Source organism: Babylonia areolata, chromosome 7 (assembly GCF_041734735.1).
Source record: "Babylonia areolata isolate BAREFJ2019XMU chromosome 7, ASM4173473v1, whole genome shotgun sequence".
Lineage (NCBI taxonomy): Eukaryota > Metazoa > Mollusca > Gastropoda > Neogastropoda > Buccinidae > Babylonia > Babylonia areolata.
This window is the reverse complement of record NC_134882.1, coordinates 24,013,600-24,037,565: the sequence shown is the minus strand read 5'-3', so window position 1 is coordinate 24,037,565 and position 23,966 is coordinate 24,013,600. Positions and strand designations below refer to the sequence as shown.

General features: G+C 40.9%; 1 protein-coding gene across 3 annotated transcripts in view; it reads right to left on the bottom strand.

Annotated features, from left to right (window-relative positions):
- Positions 1-671: 671 nt before the first annotated feature.
- LOC143283910 (lysosome membrane protein 2-like) overlaps positions 672-23,966 on the bottom strand; it is a 179,327-nt gene continuing 156,032 nt past the window's right edge. The window contains exon 13 of one of the 3 annotated variants that reach the window (XM_076590325.1): positions 672-8,594. In XM_076590325.1, the coding sequence (XP_076446440.1) occupies positions 8,541-8,594 (54 nt within the window). In that variant the 3' untranslated portion in view covers positions 672-8,540. Of the gene's footprint in view, positions 8,595-10,121; positions 15,876-20,044; positions 23,262-23,966 lie in introns of those variants that run through there. The other 2 variants (XM_076590326.1, XM_076590324.1) reach the window with 2 other exon arrangements.

Sequence of the window (23,966 nt, the reverse complement as noted above, 5' to 3'; positions counted from 1 at the left end):
ATCTGTCCCTTCACCCTATTTCCACCTTAACTCCCCTGTGTTGGCTCAGTGCCCAGAATGTTGCTCCCACTGTGTACTGCTGCTATTTCGGTCACATCACTGTCAGTTGTGTGGGCCCAGTCTGCTTTGTACAGCATCAGACTGTTGATATTGCCAGTCTCTTCATTGCTCCCTTTATTTTCTATCAAATTGTCCAATAAAAGTTCATCACTGTCTTCTTCAAGTTGACGCTTCAATTCTTTCTATCAGCTAAAATAAAGCATACAAGTGAGCCAAAACACAGCCAGTAACCCATCCAAATCATTCAAATAAAGGACCACCTCATGGCACAGATGGGGTTTCTAGTTATCAACAGAATCTAGAAAGATTCCCAAAGCTAAAGCTACCAGTGTTTTTGTCAACAAACTCAATACAAATCGGGAAAAAGTCAGAATATTTTAGTGATGAGTTATCACATCACTGTGGCAGCAAAGAGTACACGGCTGTGTTGAGTTATGTCATCATACTGGCAGCCTAGGAGTTAAAGTACAATGTATGAGCAATTCAAAATTTCATGGAGATATTTTGTATAAAGTAGTGCTTTTTTTTTTTACACACACACACACACACAACACACCAAAAAATCCAACAGCTCCTTCCCTGCCACCTCCAAAGAAACAAACCAGAACAAAAACAAACCACAATGATGTTTACTGTTAACCGAATTTGATAATAAATGCATCAGAAAATATATATGTCAAATGTATTAGAATTTTACACAGAATCCAGAATATGATTTTAAACAAACAAAAAAACACAGTTAAACAATATTATATATTTTCCTGTAGTCTGACATCTGAGCCTCTTCAGTGTTATTGCCAGAAAAAAAAAAATACGTAGCATGGTATTGTGGGATTAAGGGTTCCCAAAAGACATCAGTTTGATTTTTGTTGCTTATCGCCCAGCTGACCGCATGCCCCACAGCAGGGCTAACATCACTTTGAATTTTACACATCCAAAACATGAAGAAAAACAACAACGCATGTATATGATATACAGAACATGACACTGTGCAATGGAATACAGCCTTGCACAAAAGGAAACAATACACTGTTTACTGTCTTATATCAAGGCAACAGAATGCAGTCTAGTTAAACAAGTAACAATACAAAATTAACTGTGTTATCCTAAGGCAATAAAATATAGCCTAGTGCATAAGGAAACAATCCGCTATTTACTGTGTTGTTGTTCTATGGCAATGGAATGCAGCCAAATGCAATAGGAAACAATATATGGTTTACTGTGTTATAACATACTGAAGTAAAGGAATGCAGCCTTCCTTGTGCAACAGGAAACAATACACCATTTACTGCTTTATCCTAAGGTAATGGAATGCAACCTAGAGCAACAGCAAACAATACACTATGGCACCACAATGAAATATCATGTGATGAATGCAGCAGAATGACATTGCAACATTTATCTATGGATTTTGTGGAGCTTAGAAAAGACATCACCAGTCATTGACAAATTCAACACATTCCTATGCCTAGACCAATCCAGAGTAATTCATGGACTGGGTTGTGTAAACAGTTTAGCAGCACTAATTCCATAGACCTGGGGAAATTCTTAAATCAGAGAAGGGCCCCAGTCAAAGCCCTACTACTTACCAACCATTTCAGATGAAGGAGCCTGATCCGGGCTTTAAATAGATTTGAATTTTTGGAGTGGCACCAAATTTGCACAATCATGTTTTTTAAAAGCTTGTTTTTTAAAAACTATGAATATCTTAACTCACTTGGTACCAGTTAGCTCCCCTGACTTTACCCACAGACAATCCATTTGTATGGGTAAGAAATAAAATTGCAAAAAAACTAATGTTAGAATCTATGAACTGAAAACTTCCAAACTGGTCAGTAACATAACGAGATACTTGGGGTCAAAACATAAAACTTCTTCATTCTTATGCTATCATACAGTGAGATGATGAAAAATCCATCTTTTTTATTCAAAATTTGTACACACTGATGACTTGTAAACGAATCCAGGAAAGCACAAGAGTTTGAAACAAATGAAATTCAGAATGTTTTATAGCCACAATTAGGCTCCTTCATCTTATTCTGTTGTCTGCCTTGTGACTGAGACAAAACTGGATCAGGCGCCATTGTTGACACGCACTGTTCATATGAACCAGTTACCACGAAAATAACTCCCCTGCTTGCGAGCACAGCAACACACACTGCAGTAATTGGTGGCAGTGGAGAGTGGAAAGGTCAGTTTAGATATTCTCAGCTCATAACGTCATTATGGAAATTAGGTGCCACTCTAAAAATTCAAAACTAAGGCCCCGATCAGGGGCTTTCGTCTGAAACAGTTGTGACAGTAGGGCCCTGATTGACCTTTCCACTCTTCACTGACACAGAGCCTTCTGTGATGCCAATCTCTGTTAGATTAATGCAGGTGATTCAAATGTTTGTGCCTGTTTTATAAGGGGGAGTGAAATCATTTGTTGTTTCAAGAATTGAAACTCATCTTCTTCAAAGTGGCAACACTACCACGGTTTTGGACTTTTTCAACATACAGTGCTGGATGTGCTTGAGGAAATAATGAATGATGTGGACAGTGATGAAGAGGTCCGAGGAATATAATTCTGGTGAAGAAGATATCGAGGCTTATTGCTCCTTTTTTTTTGTCTGTTTCTATGTTGAGTGTTTAAGAGTTTGTTTGTGGAAATATTCACAAAATATTATTATATGCATGTAACAATTTCAACAATTACTCAACAAATCATAAGGTGAATACTTTTCTTTTATTTCACTTCCATGTATTATTTATCATGCATAAACTCCCACAGATAGAGAAGCTACATTAGTTTAGCATGGATAGTACCGACATGAAATATCATTGTGACAGTTGCAGTCATGAAATTAATGTTAGACACTCATACGCTTTCACAAAATAAACTCATGGTGATAAGACTGGGCAAAAGACAACAACACTACATTGTGGATCAATGAACTAAAAATATTACATTGCTACACATGTCAAAAGACATTGGAAAATATTAAATTACCTAATATATTTCATCTAATGTCTAACAACACTTAGCAAACTTTGCACTGCTACTGAGTCCAGGATCCTACCACCATGACGCCTAGCTGAAAATGTCTAAAACATGACACAAAACTTTGTAACCTGTGTTAAAGTATCACTGACAATTTTGTGGACAAATCCAAACAAGCTAAGAGGCAAAGAAGGTATGTTAAATGTTATAGGTCCTACTGCCTTTTTTTTAATGCCATTGGGACAGTGAATACATATTCACTGTCTTGGGCTCGGCGTAGGAAGGCAGGACCCAATTCTCTCCTTCTGCAAGGCATGTTACCAGCATAAAAAAACCAACAGCAACCAAAAAAACACTGAGTTAAATATTAATCAACAAGAGTGGGACAAAACACTCCACACACTGATGATAAACTGTTGACTTTCTGTACATACAGCTAAAAGAGCATTCAAAGTGGAGTCTGGCTGTTGGGCACATCTGTTATGCCACACAAACAAAATTAATGCAGTGGCAGGTAAAGAGCAGCCGAGCAGATGGGTATTGCATTCTCATTTGCTGATGGTGTTTGTTCAGATGAAATGCATGTAGTGGTCTCAAAGGAGGTGGTCATCATGCCACAGACCTGTTGGCTCTTGCCTCTCATGGCATAATTATGGCCTGTGGCATAGCAGTATGGACCCATGTAAGACACAGCCAGTTGCCTTCAGCCAGTTTCAAATCAAAAACATTCATACTGCACACTTTACACACAACCATTTGCCATTAGTTATTAAAAAAAATTTTTAAAAAAGAAGGGGGTGGGGGTGTTTATTCTCCTAGCAAAAGAAACCCATTTAGATCTGTCTGATATAATGTTATGATAAAAGAAACCTATTTAGATCATCTGACATCATGTTATCACATGTTTGTCAACTTCAAAAAGCATTCGACAGTCTGGCATGAGGCACTTTGGGTCATAATGAAAAAGTTCAATATAGGCCAGAAGTTGATCAACACCATCCAACAACTAATATGCCTGGGCAATAAGCGCTGTACTAGTCCAGGGAACTATAGGAAAATAATTTCACACTTCAGTCAGGGTCCAGCAGGAGTGCTTACTCTCTCCCACCCTGTTTAACATCTTCCTGGAGGAAATGATGAATGAAGCCCTTGAAGATCACACTGGCACTATGAACATTGGAAGAAGGATCATAACCAACCTCAGGTTTGCAAATGACATTGACAGCTTGGCAGGTGGAGAAGAAGAACTTGCTACCCTTGGTAAAAAAGCTTGATGAAACCTCAACAAAATATGGGATGGAAATAAGGTGCTGAGAAAACCAAGCAGATGTCCAACAACAACACCATCACAACCGACATAACGGTTCAGATAGAAACTTGAGACTGTCCAGTATTTCAAATATCTGGGTGCCATAATCAGTGACCAAGGATCCAAACCAGAGATCCTTGCAAGAGTTGCTCAAACAGCTGTTGCACTGGCAAGACTGAAGCCCATATGGAAAGACAGCAGAATCACCATCAGTCACAAGATCAGACTCATGCGTGCATTGATACTTTCCATATTTTTGTATGCTTGTGAGACATGGACTCTAACAGCAGAAGTGCAAAAGAAAATCCAAGCTGTGGAAAATGAGAAGCTATCAAAAGATCTTGGGGATCTCGAACACATCACCAATAAGCGAGTTTGCCAGACCATCACTCAACATACTGGGCCCATACGATTACCCACTGACAATTGTGAAGAAACGGAAACTGAAATGGTATGGTCATAACTCAAGATCAAACAGCCTTGCCAAAGTCATCCTCCAAGGAATGGTAGAGGGGAAGAGAAGAAGAGGCAGACAGAAAAAAAAGGTCTGACAACATTGAAGAGTGGACAGGGCTGACACTTGCTGAGACACACTCACTCACACGAGTGTCCAAAATGGAGAAAGCTAGTGCATGAGTCAACATTGGGGTGCCCTGACAGTTCCCTTCGGAGCTAAGGGACCAAGGCAAGGCAAGGCAATGTTATGATCATTTATATGTCTGATACAACGAATGTGGACTTTTGTGTGGATGTCTGAAATTACATATGCATATATATTTTTCAAGTTGAGCGCCTATGGGACGTCCACTTATGTCCTGCATATGTTCCGAATTTTGCTTCATTGGAGTCAATGGTTCAATGCACATAACAGATTGAACAGTTAGTTTGATGTGTCTGGATTTTAAAAATACTATTTAACTGGCAAAAGTCAGATAGAAGATCCCTTTCTTCTCAATAATGATTTGCTAACTGGACCACATGAATGCGCATGGAAAGGGGTTCATCATATGCAAAAAAAGGTGTTGAAAATTTTTTCCAGTAAAGAAAGTGGTCCCAGTCGGTGGATTTACACAATTTTGCAAGCTCTGCTTATGATTATGGATAACTGTAACAATGGAGAAGGATCTCTCTTGTCTGATGATTGGTTTGAACACGAAGGTGAATGACAACGACAGTGATGGAACTGACAGCTCATTTATAATAATAATAATAATAATGATAATAATGTACATTTATAAAGTGCCCTTTCTAAGAGCTCAGGGCTTGAAAGAAAATATTACAAATTACATAAATCATTCATGACCACTCTTTCTCAAAACCCCTCCCTCCCTCTCTCCCACTGTTCATGCATCCAAAGTGAGCTGACATGGATGGTGTTGGAGAAGAAGGCAGTTGAGAGTGCTTATAGATAGGTTTTAAAAAGATAAGTTTTTATTGAGCAGCGAAAAGTAGAGATAGAACCACATGTACGGATATGATATATGGAAGGTTGTTCCACATATGAAAAGCAGCAAAGAAGAAAGAATGTTCACCAAAGGTTCTTGTATTGACACGAGGAAGTTTCAAGAGGTAACAGTCAGAGGAAGTGCGAAGAGTTCTTGAGGGAGTGTAAACATTGATAGGTCCAAAAGGTATGTAGGTCCTGCGGAGTGGAAAGCAGAATAGCAGACATGCAACTCTGAATTTAATTCTCACTTCAATGGGGAAGCCAATGCAGAGTGCGGAGGTGGGGAGAAATGTGATCAGTACGTGGGACTCAGAGTCAGACGGGCAGCACTGTTTTGAAGTTTTTGAATTTGCTGAAGATTATGTGGACAGCCTATGAGAAGAGAATTACAGTAGTCCATTTGTGACAACACAAAAGCAGAAATATGAGTTTTAGTAGTTTCAACAGAAAGGTACTGATGGATAAAGTTGATGCGACAAAGTCAGCAATTTACAGTGAGTATCAGATTTACTACCTTAGCGTGCATACTGAGGTTTGAGCCAAGAATGACTCCAAGGTTCCTTGCTGAGTTATAAAACTAAACTGAACCTTTTGGCACACCATAGGAGATCAGGGTTGAATCAGACAAAGTTGTTAACAGAGACAATCTGAAAGCAGGCAGGTAAGAAGAAAACCAATTCAGAACTGTTGAATGAATCTCAAAAACATGTCCAAGTCTGGAAAGGAGTTTTCTGTGGTCTATTGTGTCAAACACAGCTGACAGATCGAGCAAAGTTAACACAAACAGTTTACCTTCAACAGACAGTAACAGGTCATTACCTACTCTCAACAAAGCAGTTTATTTGCTATGGGCAGATCTATATGCTGACTGAAAAGAAGAAAACAGGTTGTTTGATGCTAAATGGTCTTAAAGTTGGGAAAGAACAATTTTTTCAGTAATTTTGGACACAAAAGCAAGGTTGGATGGATACAGGGCAAAATCTTTTGAGGTCATTGTGATCCAGAGTGGCTCTCTTTAGAACCTGTTTAACAAGTGCAGTTTTGTATACATTCGAGAAGAGACCAGAAATTGAAGAATAATTTGTAATTTTTTGTCAGTGCAGGCAAAACAACATTCAAACACTCATACAGTTGTGGCGTGGAAAGGGGGTCCAGGTCACATGTTTCTGGAGTAGACTTTCTCAACACACTAAGTACATCTTTCTCTGATTCAGTCCGTCTATCCAATCAGACAGCATTTTTTTAGCAGGTGACTATGACTGACAGAATGTGGTTAATAGAAGAGCATAACCAAATCTGACAAGGCAAAATTTTCTTTGTTGGTCATGCCACATATGTGATCATTTGTGTTTTCTTTTATCCTACATGGTGTTGCCACTCTGACAAGTCACCATTTTAAAAACTGGAATGTTAAAATTGATGACTGCATTCACAAACCTTTGCTTGACTTGCCTGAGTCTCCAAATAGTTGCGCTATTTTTTGTGATGAGTCCATGCTGCTATGCCACAAGCCATAAGCTAACGAGTCCTGAGTGTAACCCACCTGTGACATTACAGCTGCAACTGTATGCTGCAATTGACCTGAGGCATAATGGACCTGTGGCTTTACAGGCGCTCAATGTGTAGCTTGTCAAAAAAAACTTGTTGGTGTTCACAGTGTGTGAATATGTACAGCAGGAAATCCTCTTGCCATCTCTGAAGAAAAAAGGACATGTTGAGCATGAATGTTAAGCCAGCCATTGGCCATGCCTGACAGTATGCTGTGGGAACATGCATCTTCATCATTTTCTTCATTATGTCCAATCTCTTGATAAAAAGACTGAAAATTGCTAACAAAAATGCCTACATATTTTTTCTGCAAGTTTTGCTTTGTTTAAAATTCTTTTTCCTTCTTCCCCTCCCCCCACCCCCTTTTCTGTCTTTTTCCTACCAGTTTTTCACAAGTCAATCCAGCTTCACAGTTCCACTGGACTATCCACACACATTTGGCCTACAAGACACTCAACAGGCTTGATGTGGATACAACCGCAGTGATCTGTGAATGAAAGATTTATATGTTTTTCAGCACTTGCTGATCTTACAAACTGATTATTCTCTGTTTGAATCATGCACTAAAATCATTGTATAAATAGTAACATGTCATGTTAACCACTGTCATGTTAAGTGTGCGCAAGTTATGCATGTGTCACATTATCTGTGCATGTTATTATCAGTCTTTCAGTAGTATGGTAGTGTCAAGAGTAATGGTAGATCTCTTTATACAATGATGTGTTATTCAATAGGAAAGATTGGGAATGTTGACTGTTCCCACATGCACCAAATGAATGACAAAAAGCAGAACAATTTCACTCTAACTCTGGGACATTCACTTGATAACACCACTGCTTACAAGGATAGTTTCAATAACCCTCTCTAACTGGGAAGAGCTATTCAATTTTCAGCCTTTAAAATCAATGAACAAAACAAATGTTCCAAAATTTTTTAAACATAAAAACACATTACAACAGTGCACTTCATTTGCTTCCAAGGGCACATGCCTTGGTTATCCAACAAACAAATCAAAAAAAGAATTTTGTTCCCCTGCTCATAAAAAAAAAAAAAAAAAAAAAAAAAAAACGACCACCACCACCAACCAAATACTTGCAAAGCAGATGGCAGACACAAAGACGAAGAGAAAGGCTGAATGGTTGGCAGAAGGCATCCAGTGAATGCTGAAAACCAGATGTCCAGGGTTTTGATGATTAGGCTGTGATCATCCGCTCTGTGTCCCCCATGGCCGTCATTTCTTTGTCTCTCTGAAACCGTAACTTGAAATAATAATAATGCTAGTGCCGATTTTTTTCTTTCTTTTGTTGGTGCCCCAGAATTTGGGACATTTTGTTTTCTATATTTCAAAAATAATAAATCTTGATGGGGGTGTTAACTGGCATTATACCCATCTTATACAAATATTCAATTTCTGCTAATCTCTCTGAATAATGTGTGTGTGTGTGTGTGTGTGTGTGTGTGTGTGTGTGTGTGACTGTGTTTTCAATCAAACTGTGTGTGTGTGTGTGTGCCAGAAAAAGAGAGTGGTAGAGAGTATGCACATGCGCGTGCACATGTGAGTGTGTGTGGTTTCAATTATGTGTGTTTATGTGAGAAAGAGAGCGAGAGAGAGTTGGACTGGCACAACCACTGTGATACCTGTGGTTACCGTCAGATGACATGAACTTAGTCCAGCTCCATGGGTCATCACATATGAAGACCTTCACCACCCACCACATCCCCTCTTCCCGTAAACCTGCCTTTCAGAGCATAAAAAAGGGGTTTGACTGCCTGAGTTCTTTCAAAACAGGATACAACAAGCAAGAGGAAAAAATTATGAACCCACTTGGGAGAGTGGGTTCATAATTTTTTCCTCTTGTTTTTTGTATCCTGCCTTTCAGAGGTTCAAATCTCAAACCTTTATTCAAAGGTGGTGCCCTCTCATGGGGTAGAACTGACTTTCCCCTCTACATTCACTCTCACACCTAGAACTCCTTCCCAACCCTTCTGACACTGGGGTGCTGGGATTTTCCTAAGTGGTGGATGCTTACTATGCAGGTGTTGTTTTTGTTTTTTGGGTTTTTTTAATGCAAACTGTGAGATAGGCACTTTCAAATTACCTTACAGTAAAGTACAAAAATAAATGAAGTACCAATATGAATTGAAAATCATACACAAACACAAATACAGTAAGAATTTAGACATCTAATCATATACATATTAGTGCATGTGTACACATATGCATTTGGCTCACATATGTATGTGAACACACACACAGAGCACATCAACGCATACACCACCCATTTCATATTGGGCAGACAACCAGGACTCTGAGACATTGTTGCTGGTTTGTATGGATAGAAAGCAGACAGGTTGTTTGTCACCAGTTACTGGCAGTCATTGTCTTCTCTTCCAATCTAACAATTGACTGGGCTTCAGATCATGGAGTGCTGACAGTTTGATTGACTATTGATATAGATACTTATATAGTGCCTATCCTCAGTCAGAGACCAAGCTCTAAGCGCTTTACAGATACAGGGTCATTTGCACAACAGGCTGCCTACCTGGGTAGAGCCGACTGACGGCTGCCACTGGGTGTTTATCATTCGTTTCCTGTGCCATTCAATCAAATTTCAGGCACGCACACAGGACAGTGTAATATACTTGCCATGCTGTGGTCAGCGACCCTCACACTTTCCCTCACCCCGGCAAAACACATGTGCGCAGCAACACCTCCACACACACACACACACACACGCTACTAGCACCGGCCATTGGTACTCACACTCTCTTCTTCTTGTTCCTTCCTCAGCCCATGCTGTGCAACATACACGTCTCAACGCCAGTTCTTGTTTAGTTCATTAAAAGTGTTAAATCAGCAAATGCCTCTTCTGGTTTGAATGTGTGATAACACCGCCAAGATCCAACAACCACACATTACATGGTGAGTGGTAAAAAACACAAATAAACAAAGGACAAGGACCTGACAACTGATCTGTAAGTAGGAAACTTCTACTTTTCTAGCGCTCAGTCCAGCATTCTTCTGGCACCGCCATAAAACTGAACACCTTTCTATTCCTGTGGCAGACCCCTCGTGTTTGCTCTGAAAGCGATCGTGATTACTGGTGCAGATCAAAGTTAGAATACTGGTGTACTCATCAATCAGCTAGCTACTTTCTGACTGACCGTCATACACAAAAAAGATAAACGCTGTCCAACGATCTGTAGTCCTATGGATATTCCCAACAAAATGGACCATAACGTGGAACCTAGGATTAACTGGGCTGCAGACAACTTGATCAACGTGTTTCGAATGTTCGAGCAATGAACAAATTATATTTCAGAATAAAAAACATACCAAACAAAAACAAGGTGTCTCACACTTCTAGTCAATGAGGAAGGACTCAAGTGGTACAACTCTGGGACTCTACCTGAAGAAGAAAAAACAGCTACGAAACCATACTTCAAAAGTTCAAGGAACAGCTTGAGCCGCCAAACAACTTTAGAATCTGTCCACTATGCCTGATGGGGCTCAGGCAAAAAACAAAGAAGAATGTTTGGATGACTTTGTCAACCAAGCAAAATTCATTGCACGAAGATGTGACTTCAATGAAGTCGAACTTGGTGAACGAATACTAGAACTGATAATTGCTGGTACATCAGATGACGACTTCAGAAAAAGCCTGCTATCCCAACCCAAGGGATACACGCTGCCAGATGCCCTCGAACTGGGCAGACAGTTTGAAGCCACGGTAGCACACCTGAGGAACGTGCACAACATGGAGTCCCAATCAGCAGCAGTTGCTGCTCTCCAAACACCATCCCCACCCACTTGCAGGAACTGTGGAGGAATACACAAGCCCAGAAGTTGCCCAGCATTTTGCAAAGAATGCAGCTCATGTGGAAAATTGAACTACTGGGGGTTCAGTCTAATATCATCGTCTCTGATGAACAGACTATAAACAAATAAATGAATGGGCCAAAGTGTGTCGGTCCACACAGTGTTCAGCACAACAGAGACCTAGGCGACACAGCCAACAACAGCAGTAAACCAAAGCCAACCACAGCCATGGGCCACAACACAAGAGAGTGACAGAAAATTCCATGATCTATATGCTGAAGAAGAATTGGAAAAGGAGTTGGATTCTGTATCTTTGAACAACATCAAAATTTCCTCACTGCACTCATCAAGAGACAGGCATTTGTCACCCAAAAAATCAAACTCAGCTCTTCCAGGCACATGCAACTTCACCCTGAAGGCTGACACTGTGGTACAAGGGAACACCCTACCACTCCGACTCTTCCACGAGATGTTCCCTGACAGCCCAACAAAGACTGGACTGCCCAAAGCACACATCACCTTGACCGCATGTCATGTCTGCCTCACTGTATACAAAGGCACAGGCCACAGAATTGTCAACATTCCGTGCAGATTCAAGGACTCTGGAACACCAAGTTCTATGTTGTCGACATTGTATGCCCTGCTAACACTGGCCACCTATCCTGTGAAAGCCTGAAGGTCGTCACTCTGTACTGCAATGTCAACACATCAGAATCAGCAAAAGGGACACACTGCAAGAACGGCACGATTAGCACAGTGGATGACCTCAAACAACTCTATCACACACAATTTGAAAGAATCTGGAAATTCCCTGGAAAAGTCACCAACCCAGACATACCATCGCACATGGACACTCCAAGGAAAATGCCCATCGCCCTCAAAGATGCCATCAAGGAGTTAGATGATATGGAGACTAGTGGAGTGATACGACATGTCACTGAACCAACAGACTGGGTTTCTAGCCTGGAATATTCCCACAATTCCCACAAAAAAAGCCGGTGCTCTTCGAATATGCCTGGACCCCAGACCTCAAACGACCACATCACAAGATGTAGAAGAGCTCACACAGAGGGGCCAAACTCTTCTCCTAATTGGATATCAAGGCTGGCGACTGGTCAGTCCATAGACCCAGATTCCCAGCTACTGACCACATTCCATCCACCTTTTGGAAGTTGCTGCTTCACTAGTCTTCCATTCAGACTATCAGTGTCACAAGACATCTTCCAGCTGAAGATGGATCAAATCCTGGACCAGGTCGAAGGAGTAGTTGGAATCGCAGATGATGTTGCAGTCTACGCTGAAGATGATGACCAGCATGACCAAGTCATACATAACTTGATGAGGGTCACAGAAGATAACGACCTAGTCTTTTATTCTGGGAAGTATGACATCAAACCAGACTCCATCACCTTCTTGGACATGACATACTCTGCAGATGCATGATCTGCAGAATATGCCAACCTCAACAAAGAAAACAGAGCTGCAGACATTCCTGGGTTTCCTACAGTTTCTGGCACCCTTCATCCCAAACTTGAGTTAAAAATCATCAGTGCTGAAGGACCTGCTAAAAACAGACACACCATTCCTGTGGGAGAGCCGCCACCAGGAATGTTTCAATGTTTCAACAGTCTCAAGGCAGCAATGTCTGAGAAGTCAACACAGACTTACTTTGACACCTCACAGATGCCTTTACTCCAATTGGACACCAGCATCAAAGGACTTGAAGCAAGTCTTCTGCAAGATGGAAAACCCATCTCATATGCATCAAAGTCTCTCTCTGATGCAGAAACCAGATACACCTGTATTGAGCGAGAGCTCCTTGCAATCGTCTTTGGTGTGCAGCGGCTTAACACCTACCTTTATGGGAGACCCTTCCATGTCATCACCGACCACAAGCCCTTGGCCCAGAAACCACTCACCAAGGCACCAGAGGATGTCACTCAAACTTCAAGGCTCCAATTTCGACCTTGAGTACAAGTCAGGAAAGGAAATGGCCCTGGCAGACACTCTGTCAAGACTACCAAGCAAGAAGAATGACTCAACAACTGACCTGGATGTCAGAATCCATGCTGTCAGATTCACCAAAGAATGGCTTAACAGCATCCGTGAGGATACAAAAGCAGACCAGAACCTTACTAAACCAACCAACACCATCATTAATGGATGGCCAGACTCCATCAAGGACTGCCTGAAGAGATCAGATCCTATTGGTCAAACAAGGACAAACTCTCCACTGAAGATGGTCTGATCTTTAAAGGCGAAAGTCTTATCTTTCTCAGCACCCAGAAACAAATCATCCTGGACCAGCTCCACTACGCACACCAGGGAGTGGAAAAGACCAGAGGGCCACAAATGTTGTCTACTGGAAAATCAACAAGGACACTGAGAGCCTAATCAAAGCCTGTCCAGTTTGCCATGATCACCAATCAGCTCAATAATGGAAAACCCTGCTACCCCATGAGATACCAAACAACCCATGGAGCTAACATGTCAGCTTCAATGGCAGTGAGTACTGGATTGTTGCTTATTACTGCAGTAAATACTTCACTGTTCGCAAATTTGAACTAGACACAAGCAGGAGGACCATCATCAGGGTCATGAAGCAGATATTCACAGAACATGGCATTCCTCAGAAAGTCATCAGCAACAATGGGCCACAACAGCAACAACAGGCCTGCCAATAACATCTACACAGAGCTCCAAATGCGCCAATCAGCCCAGAAAATGCATCGTGACCAAAGGGCACACACAACTGGCCAGCTCTCACTCCTGGACAACCTGTCAAGTCCAAGACCAAGCTGGTAAATAGCAGTTGGCCCAGGTTATCACTAAGTGGAACCAGCCAAGTTCATACATTGTTCAAACACTATCTGGACAGTTCTTGTTCAGAAGAAACCGGGTTCAGCTGCGAGACATCCCACAGTCCCCAGCTGCAGACAATCAGTACCACAGCCTGCACCAACCATCGAGCTCAATAATATGGAGGGGAAGAAGGGAGGCTGGCCACACGCCAGCAGGCTACTGCCTGCCGTGAATGCCTCTCCCTCTTTCTCTGAGTCGTTCTATTAAGCTGGCAAATCTGTTGTTGCTGAAAATTACCTTGGTTATAATGTATACAAACAACTGGACAAGAGAGAGAGGGTGAGAGAAATTGGTTACTCAGCTGTAAAATATTAACTGCAACGAAAACTTACAGGAGGGAGGGGGGCAAAGAGAGAAAAAGAGATAAAGGTGATGGCACACTGTTTTGGGCTGTTGTTTTCTTGTTTGTTTTGTTGTTGTTGTTTTTAGTTGTTGTATTTTGTGGAATCTCCAACCTCCCAGCTAATTTTTCCTTCTTTTTTTTTTCTTTTTGTTTGGTGTTTTTGGTCACACACACACACACAGAGATGCTGTTTTTTGGTGTCTACTGTGGGGCATCCAACCTCCTATTTTCTCCACTTTCTGTTTTTCCCCTCTACTTTGTTTTCCGTTTTTTTTCCCTTTTCTTTTCTGACTCCCTTTTTTTAAAAGTCTTCTTTCATTTTCTTTCCTTTCACACCCAGTTATGCACAATTCTTTGTCTGCCTGTCTTTCTACTGATGGTGGACAACATTTGTCAACTTAAGTATGATTTGCTACATGAGCTTTGTCTAAGACAAAGTTGTTGGTTTTTTAATTAAAAAAAACAAACCACCATTTAATTTTTTAAGTATTTATCTTTTCTTTCTTTTTTAAATTATTTATTTATTCATTTATCTATTTTTTCATTTTATTTCATCCTTATTTATCATTATTATTTTATTTTATTTTATTTTTATTTTCTGTTTTTATTTCTTCTTATAATTTTTTTTCTCTATATATATTTCTTTCTTCTTTTTTTTTTCTCAAGGCCTGACTGAGCGCGTTGGGTTACACTGCTGGTCAGGCATCTGCTTGGCAGATGCATGTGGTGTAGTGTATATGGATTTGTCTGAACGTAATGACACCTCCTTGAGCTACTGATACTGATACTGTCTAAGACAACTATTTGTTGCTTTAATTATCATTATTATCATTATCATCATCATTATTACTATTATTGTTGTTGTTATATTTTTTTTATTATCAATTGTTATTATCATTATCAACATCAGTAATACTATCATTATTATTATCATTAGTCATTATCATTATTATGGTCAAGAATAAGAAACAGAGAGAGAGTGAGAAACGAAACGAAACGGAATTTTATTTTATCAGGGTAATGAGATTAGCAAAACATATGTTTTTTTCCACCCAGCCCTGGGGTATAAAAGAAAGGAATAAAAGAGTGATGTGGGGGATTGGGCTTCATCAAAGAACACATGAACACAGAACTATTAACAAGAAAGATATCAACTACAAATTTCACTGAAAATCACATGAGAAACTTATGAAAAAAGACTACTACAAAGAGAGAGAGAGAGAGAGAGAGAGAGAGATCAAAAATAAAAGATTGTTTGTTTGCTTTTTTTTGCTTTTTTTCTTCTTTTTTTTAACAAATAGTACTCTTTCTCATACCTGTTGTCGAAGTTTATTGACAAACAACAATTAAACATTTTGATGAAAATGTCTACACTCTACTACTGTCCAGCAGTGAAATGTAAGCTGCCAGCCTCTAGCGAGATGGAAACTGGCTACTACGTGCAGCGACCTGTTTATGTTACCGCGGCCGCCACACCTTCCCATTCAGCTCAGTGGCACCAACCTGCCAGGATGACAACATGCAACACATAACTCTTCATTAGACATCACAGACACCACCTGCCAGGATGACAACACACAACTCTTCATCAGACATCACAGACACCACCTGCCAGGATGACAACATGCAACACACAACTCTTCATTACAGACACCACCTGCCAGGATGACAACATGCAACACACAACTCTTCATCAGACACCACAGACACCACCTGCCAGGATGACAACATGCAACACACAACTCTTCATTAGACATCACAGACACCACCTGCCAGGATGACAACATGCAACACACAACTCTTCATTACAGACACCACCTGCCAGGATGACAACATGCAACACACAACTCTTCATTAGACATCACAGACACCACCTGCCAGGATGACAACACACAACTCTTCATCAGACATCACAGACACCACCTGCCAGGATGACAACATGCAACACACAACTCTTCATTAGACATCACAGACACCACCTGCCAGGATGACAACATGCAACACACAATTCTTCATCAGACATCACAGACACCACCTGCCAGGATGACAACATGCAACACACAACTCTTCATCAGACATCACAGACACCACCTGCCAGGATGACAACATGCAACACACAACTCTTCATCAGACATCACAGACACCACCTGCCAGGATGACAACATGCAACACACAACTCTTCATCAGATATCACAGACACCACCTGCCAGGATGACAACATGCAACACACAACTCTTCATCAGACATCACAGACACCACCTGCCAGGATGACAACATGCAACACACAATTCTTCATCAGACATCACAGACACCACCTGCCAGGATGACAACATGCAACACACAATTCTTCATCAGACATCACAGACACCACCTGCCAGGATGACAACATGCAACACACAACTCTTCATCAGATATCACAGACACCACCTGCCAGGATGACAACATGCAACACACAACTCTTCATTAGACATCACAGACACCACCTGCCAGGATGACAACACACAATTCTTCATCAGACATCACAGACACCACCTGCCAGGATGACAACACGAAACACACAACTCTTCATCAGACATCACAGACACCACCTGCCAGGATGACAACACACAACTCTTCATCAGACATCACAGACACCACCTGCCAGGATGACAACACACAACACACAACTCTTCATCAGACATCACAGACACCAAAACGAACAGACATAAAAATGCCTCACACTGCTCGTTCTAGGTGTGTTGTGCACCCATCCAACTAATATGGACACTGATGACAAACTCAGTGAAACTATATGGACACTGATGAGAAACTCTGTGAAACTATTTGGACGCCGATGGAAGATTCGGTGAAACTATGGACACTGATGAAAGACTCGGTGATGTGTATAAACAGTTCGTAGTGATAAATAGACTGTAGCAATTGTGTGCAGACACTCCCCCACCCTCTTAACCTCACTGAAACAGAAATCATTTGCAGGTAGGAAAAGAATGTCCACAGGAATATGCAATAATGCCAGCGCAGTGGTGACCAATTCCCATCCTTCGTCCTCCCTCCCCTCCTCACTGTCAGATGGAAGTAATGAGAGCTAGGCTCAGTGATACTCAAATTAACTGTGTCAGCAGAAAAATCAGTCAGAAATCACTCAGTGATTTTTTAAGTCTCTCTGATACTTGAAGTTCAAGTCAGCACTTAGTATTGTGACAATGTTGTGGATTAATGAATTCAATGTGTTTGAGTACATTCTAAGCTGTTTGTAACTGATAGTATAGTGTTAGTCTAGAACGAACAGCAATGTGTTGCAGCAGACCAAGATAGAAACAGCCTGCTGTTGTAACAGCTATCAGGAGAAGAGAGCTGTAGCATACTCTCCATGCTGTGATTCATATGTCCCCCACTTTCCCTCTCACCTCAGCGAGACACATGAGTGCAGCAGCATCTCCACACACACAGATGCTACTAGACAAGACGCCAACCACTAGTACTCACACTCTCTTCCTTCCTCTGACACATGCTGTGGAACATGTCTGAATGCCAGTTCTTGTTTAGTTCATTAAAAGTGTCAAATCAACAAATGCCTGTTGTGGTTTGAACATGTGGTACCATAACCAGGACCTAATAACCACACATTACTGATGGTTTAGACTATTGTATTAGGAAAGTGGAGAGGAAGGTGAGAAAGAGAGTGCAAGATGGGGTAAGGGGGCGAGCATGAAAAGAAGAGGACGACTGTGGTGGTCCTGTTTGAACAGTTGAACAGAAGGGAGCTGGGTACTTTGTTTATGATCCATGTCCCTTTGAGTAACACATGGGAACTGTGAACACAACTGACAAAGTAAACAAGAGAGGCAAGGCCTTCAAGACTCACTTGTGATACACTTAAACAAAAAATCTAATCGTTAAAATATGTTCTGTATTTATTATAAAGCTTCAGGTTAAAAAAAAAAAAAAAAGAAGAAAAAAAAGTCCTAACCAGATTCGAACCCCGCATGTTCAGGTGCAAAGAAACTGTCTTACCCATTACACTATCATGGCTCCTTAACTGATGTTCTAAAATTTAATATTTGAACATACTTTTTTAAAGGGAGATAAATCAATTGTGGTATTCGCAGTGAGAACGCTGTTTAAATCATATTATTCTGGTGTATCTTGGGCATTCAAAATATCTTTAAGAGCAATAAAAAAAAAAAAATTCTTTTTAAGTCCGCGGTAAAGGAGACGTGGCTATCCCCGCAATCGCACTTTAACATTTAGCCGTTTTCTCTAGATCTAGATAGATGTATAAGTTTAGTTACACCCGCCGGGAATGTAGTACGACACGGTAGATTCAATTTCTCTTTTATGTTCATTCTAGTTTTATAGCTTTAAAGTTGATATGAAAATTTAGTATTTTGTTAAACTAATAACATGTAGAGCCAAATACAAGTACTTCTAAACGTCGTAAGAAGTGAAAAGGACTTCATTTTGAGAAAAGTTAAGACTGGAAATTTTTTCGTTTCATCGTGATCAGTTCAAGGGTATTAACTCGCATGGTTTACAATTTTAAACTGTGAATTCCGACTGATTCTGTGGATATTTTTATGGCAGTCTGGGGCATAATCCAGTAAGTGATGAGGCGTTCACAAATCTTTCTCTGAATAAATATTTAACGGTCTCCTTCTCCAACTTTCCATCACATGTTATCGTGTATAGTCCATTGAATATAGGATTGAACGGGCAGGTCAAAAGCTTGAAACAAAATGACTTTGTTCGCGTTCGCGAAGAATATGAGCACGCGCTTTGAATGTGTATAAATATGTGTACACAACTGATTTTTGCCCATAACCTTCTGGGCTCAGCCAACAGATCTGTAAAGTCCACTCGTCGTATTGATTTTAGTATTTTCCAAAAAAGACCACTTGGGCGAATGAACATACTGAAAGCCCTGTACACTGAGAGTAAAACACACAAGCTTTTTATGTATTGAGTATAATTTCAAAATGTAATGTTTAAGATGAGAAAGATCAGTTTAAAGCAAATTAAGCCCCCTAGCATTAATTACAGATTAATTGTCCTTTTTTACACCTCTGCACCAAAGCATTTGCAAAATAAATAAAACTTCCATGCTTAGCAAAAGAAGTTCCTGTTTGAGCAAAAAATGATAATAATGACTGCTCTTGTTGTTGTGTCAGAATATCAGATCAAAGTGTCAAGTTTCGAGAACACAAAAAATATAAATATAACAGTAAACGCAGTTTGCATATAATTTGGCTTCTTTTTTGAATTTTTTTGTGCCCATCCCAGAGGTGCAATATTGTTTTAAACAAGATGACTGGTAAGAACTGAATTTGTCCTATTTTAATGCCTAATTTGGTGTCAGCTGACAAAGTACTTGCAGAGAAAATGTCAATGTTAAAGTTTACCACAGACACACAGACACACAGACACACACAGACAACCAAACACCGGGTTAAAACATAGACTCACTTTGTTTACACAAGTGAAGTCAAAAAATAGTCAGAGGAAGAGAGAAAAGGGGGAGAGCGAGAAAGAGAGAGATGGTAAGACCCCAGTGTGTGTGAGATGGTAAGACTGGCACATGTTTATGTGTGTGCGCTTGTGTGTGTGGCTGCAAGCATGCACGTGTGTGTGTTTGTAAGTGTGTGTGTGTGGTGCCAGTATGAGAAGGCAGAAGGTGAGAGAGGGATGGGGACCACTGATCTAAACATTCGACACACTGATTTCGTAATTATTTTTAAATCAGCAACCCCCTTCCACTCCTTCAACTCATGACTACACACAAGCATGCACATGCACACACTCACTCACAAATGCATTCTCATGCACCTACACAAACACTCTATTACATTAAGGGCGGAAAGACCAAGGATAAAGTGATGTCATACAACACAGAACTACAACCATGCCAGAATGAAGACAACAACAATACATTCAATGAGAGACACAGACTGCATGCACTTTTAAGCGAAACATATATTTCATGTTGGTAATACAGATGAATATTTGGTACTTCAGTGATAGATCCCAGATCAAAATAATGTCTAATATTACAACCATCAAATATATTGACACAGTATAAGCTGACATTATTTCAACTCACAAAAATACCATGAAAGTTTTTGTTGTGTAATGTGACGAACAGCCCTTGGGATGAGACAGAGATGGAGATCGTGTGTGTGCATGTGTGTGCATGCCAGTGAGCATGCACACCTGTGTATGTGCGTCTGTATAAATATATGTTTCTATGTCGGTTGGGGGGTGTCTGTGTATATAAGCGATGGTAAAATGTGTGTGTGTGTGTGTGTGTGTGTGTTCCCTGACAAGATAAGGTGCCAAACATATCAGTCCACTGAGCCATAGAATCATCATTATGCTCCTGAAGACTGGAATGAATCATGTGTTGCTGGAGGTTTCTTTCATATTCAAAGCGCACTCTTTGTGATAAGAATCTATTGATTTAATGAAAATGACACAGTAACTGACTTCCAGATCTAACACATAATGTATGGCACAAGAGATCATTGGATCAAAACATAACAAATGAGAAATGGGCCTTTCACTACCAGGATGGATGAAATCAAGATGGCGGAAGTATTTTTTACTCCAGATTTTGTTGTCAAATTCATTGGCAGGGGTGTTGCAAAAGCTGCGGTCACCAACATCACATCTAAGTCTCACCTACTCCCCCATTTTCTCCCCACATTTGCAAAGATCTCAGGCAGAACTTCTGGGGCTTTTCTGCAGCATTTAAGCCCAACTGACTGATGCATTTAAATTTTTTAAAAATGAAATGGAAAAGCCCATTTACGCGTTTTTTTGCGTAGCTCTCACACTCCTAGCTGTATCCAGGAGGTATATGACAGCTACGAGAGCACTATGTGTAAAGAGCCAACAGAAGACAAAGATTGTGTGAAGCTGTCACAGAGAGGTTGTGACAGTATAAACACTGCCAGTAAACAAAGTGGGGATACCATCAATGCAGAAATGTCGCAAATTGTACATACATCCACACAGGATTGCAGTACATAAGAGGGCAATGAGAGAAGAAGCATTATCTCCAATTAAGAAGTGCCTGCGGACACTTCAAAGCAAAATGGACTACAGCAACCAGTGTTTTTTTCTGCTGTCAAAGTAGATATTTGCGTAGAAATGGATAAATTAATACACTGATTCCAATCAGAACAACCACTTTTCAGGAGTCCCAAAAGAAAGTGTGTGCTGAAAGGGCGGAGAATGACAAGTGGGGTGTTGAAGTGACTGGTAGACTTGCTTTTGTATCGGACTGCTGTGCTTATGCTGTTGTGTATCGCATTGTAGGCAGTTCCAATTCCATTCAGGACTGGACTTCCACAGGCGTTCTCACAGCACACAGAGAATATAAAAATGGGACAACCCTTGCTGCAGCATTCCTTGGTGTGGTAGAGTACCTGAAGCACAGTGACTTCAACCAATTAACTGTTCTTGAACTTGTGGAAATATGCAGGATATCTTGGGTGGACCTGATGCTGAACTGCAAGCCACAGTACCTGAAAAAAACCCTGCAAGATCGTTTTGAGGAGGACATTGTCTTCACAGAGCTAGGAAAAGGCAGGAGGCCTGAAGTTGTCTCTCTGAGACGAAATGCTTCAAAGATATACTGCATGCCTTTTTTGTGTCAACGAGACATGCCAATAAGCAAGATCAAAAGACAGAAATAATCAAGACAGCTGCATAACTGATATTCAATGATATAAAGACTATGTCAAACGAGAGACACAATTATCCAGACTTTGGAGATGGTGGCTGCCTTGACAACCAAATCAACTTCATACCATACTCCCTGAGGATGTTCTTAAAATCCGTCATCATGGTAAAAGACAGTGATTTAAAGATCGCCTCAGTAGGATAGGCCATTGTCCAGGCAGCATGGCCACGTACTGTCATGGCACTATTGCAAGTAGACTAGGAGTTCAGGTGAATTCTATGTCCTATGTCATGAGCTGATGAGTTTGCCAACATCGCTTTTCGATGCTTGTGGATTTCCCAGAGAAGCCAATAAGCATATCCTTGCAGACTTTCTTTGGACAGGAAAGAGCATATCTGCTTCTCTGCCAAGTGAAAATGTCAAGTACATTCTCGATGGCGGTTCTCTGCTCCATCACTTGCCTTAGCCAAGAGGATCATCATACAGAGAACTGGTGGAGATGTATGTTGGCTGCATGTCGAGAAGTACACAGATACCAAAATAATCTTTGGGCCAGGAACAAAGGATGCAACACATCTGCGCCGAAGCAAAGGCATGGTTGGTGCAAATGTTGCCTTCACTGCAGACATGCTATGTAAGAAAAAGGAACCCTTCCAGGCAAATGCACAGAACAAGCAACAGTTTCTGCAACTCCTCAGGAGTGCCTTTGAAGCCCAAGGTATTCCAGCCTGTCAAGCAGAGGGAGATGCTGACTGCCTGATTGTTCAGGAAACACTTTTGTCTGTTGAAGTCTCCACAACTGTGGTGATCGGCGGAGACACGGACCTTCTTGTCTTATTACTGCATCATGTTAAACCGACCATGCACAATGTGTTTTTCACATCAGAATGCTGCACACAAAAAAAAAGAAAAAAGAAAGAAAAAAAGAAAAAAAAAAGGAAAAAAAAAAGAAGAAAAAAAGAAGTCAAACCATGATATGGGACATCAAAATAACAAAAGCACGTGTTGGTAGCGATGTCTGCAAAAATATGTTAGTCCACGCTTTCTGTAGATGTGATACCACATCTTGACCATCTGGCACTGCGAAGTCACTGCCCATCAAGAAACTGAGAAGTGATTCAGATTTTCTTGGGCTTGCGCAGATCTTTCTTGCTGAGAAATGTGAGCACACATCTGTAGCTGAAGCTGGTGGACAGGCTTTTGTTTCCCTGTACAATGAAAGAAAGTGTGACACTTTGGATAAACTGGGGCTTGTCAAGTACCAACAAAAACTTTCATCCAACACCACACAGGTCCAAGCAAGATCTCTGCCTCCCACCTCATCAGCTGCTTGGTACCACTCCTACAGAGTGTACTATCAAGTACAGGAATGGGCCAATCTAGGGAAAGAAGCAGAACTTTCTCCACTGGGTTGGGGCTGGGATCTTCAGCTGGGCTAACTTCTTCCTGTTGCTACTGACCTACCGCCAGCACCAGAAGATCTGCTGGTTTATCCGCTGCAACTGCAAAACTGACTGCTCTTCAGCAAGGTGTGGCTGCAGGAAACATGGTTTGACATGCACAGCAGCTTGTGGGGAATGTCATGGAATCAGCTGTGTCAAACTCTGTTCTTGAGCTGGATGAGTCTGACTGTGAAATGTGACGTCAGCGGGTACGCAGTGTTTTTTTCGCCATTGTTTTGTTCTGAGATAATTAAATCAGACTGAGATATGTTTTTCTAAGTTGTTCATGGAAGCTTTAATTTGACATGCAACAAAACAGGTGTTTATGGAAGTACAAATGGTGTTTATATGCCCCCTCTAAGGTGATCGGTTTTCAAAACACCTAGGAAACGTTGGCATCAAAAATAGGGTCAAAAACAAAAGTGGTGCGCCTGGACTTTTTTGATATTGTTTCCCAACATAATCTTGTAT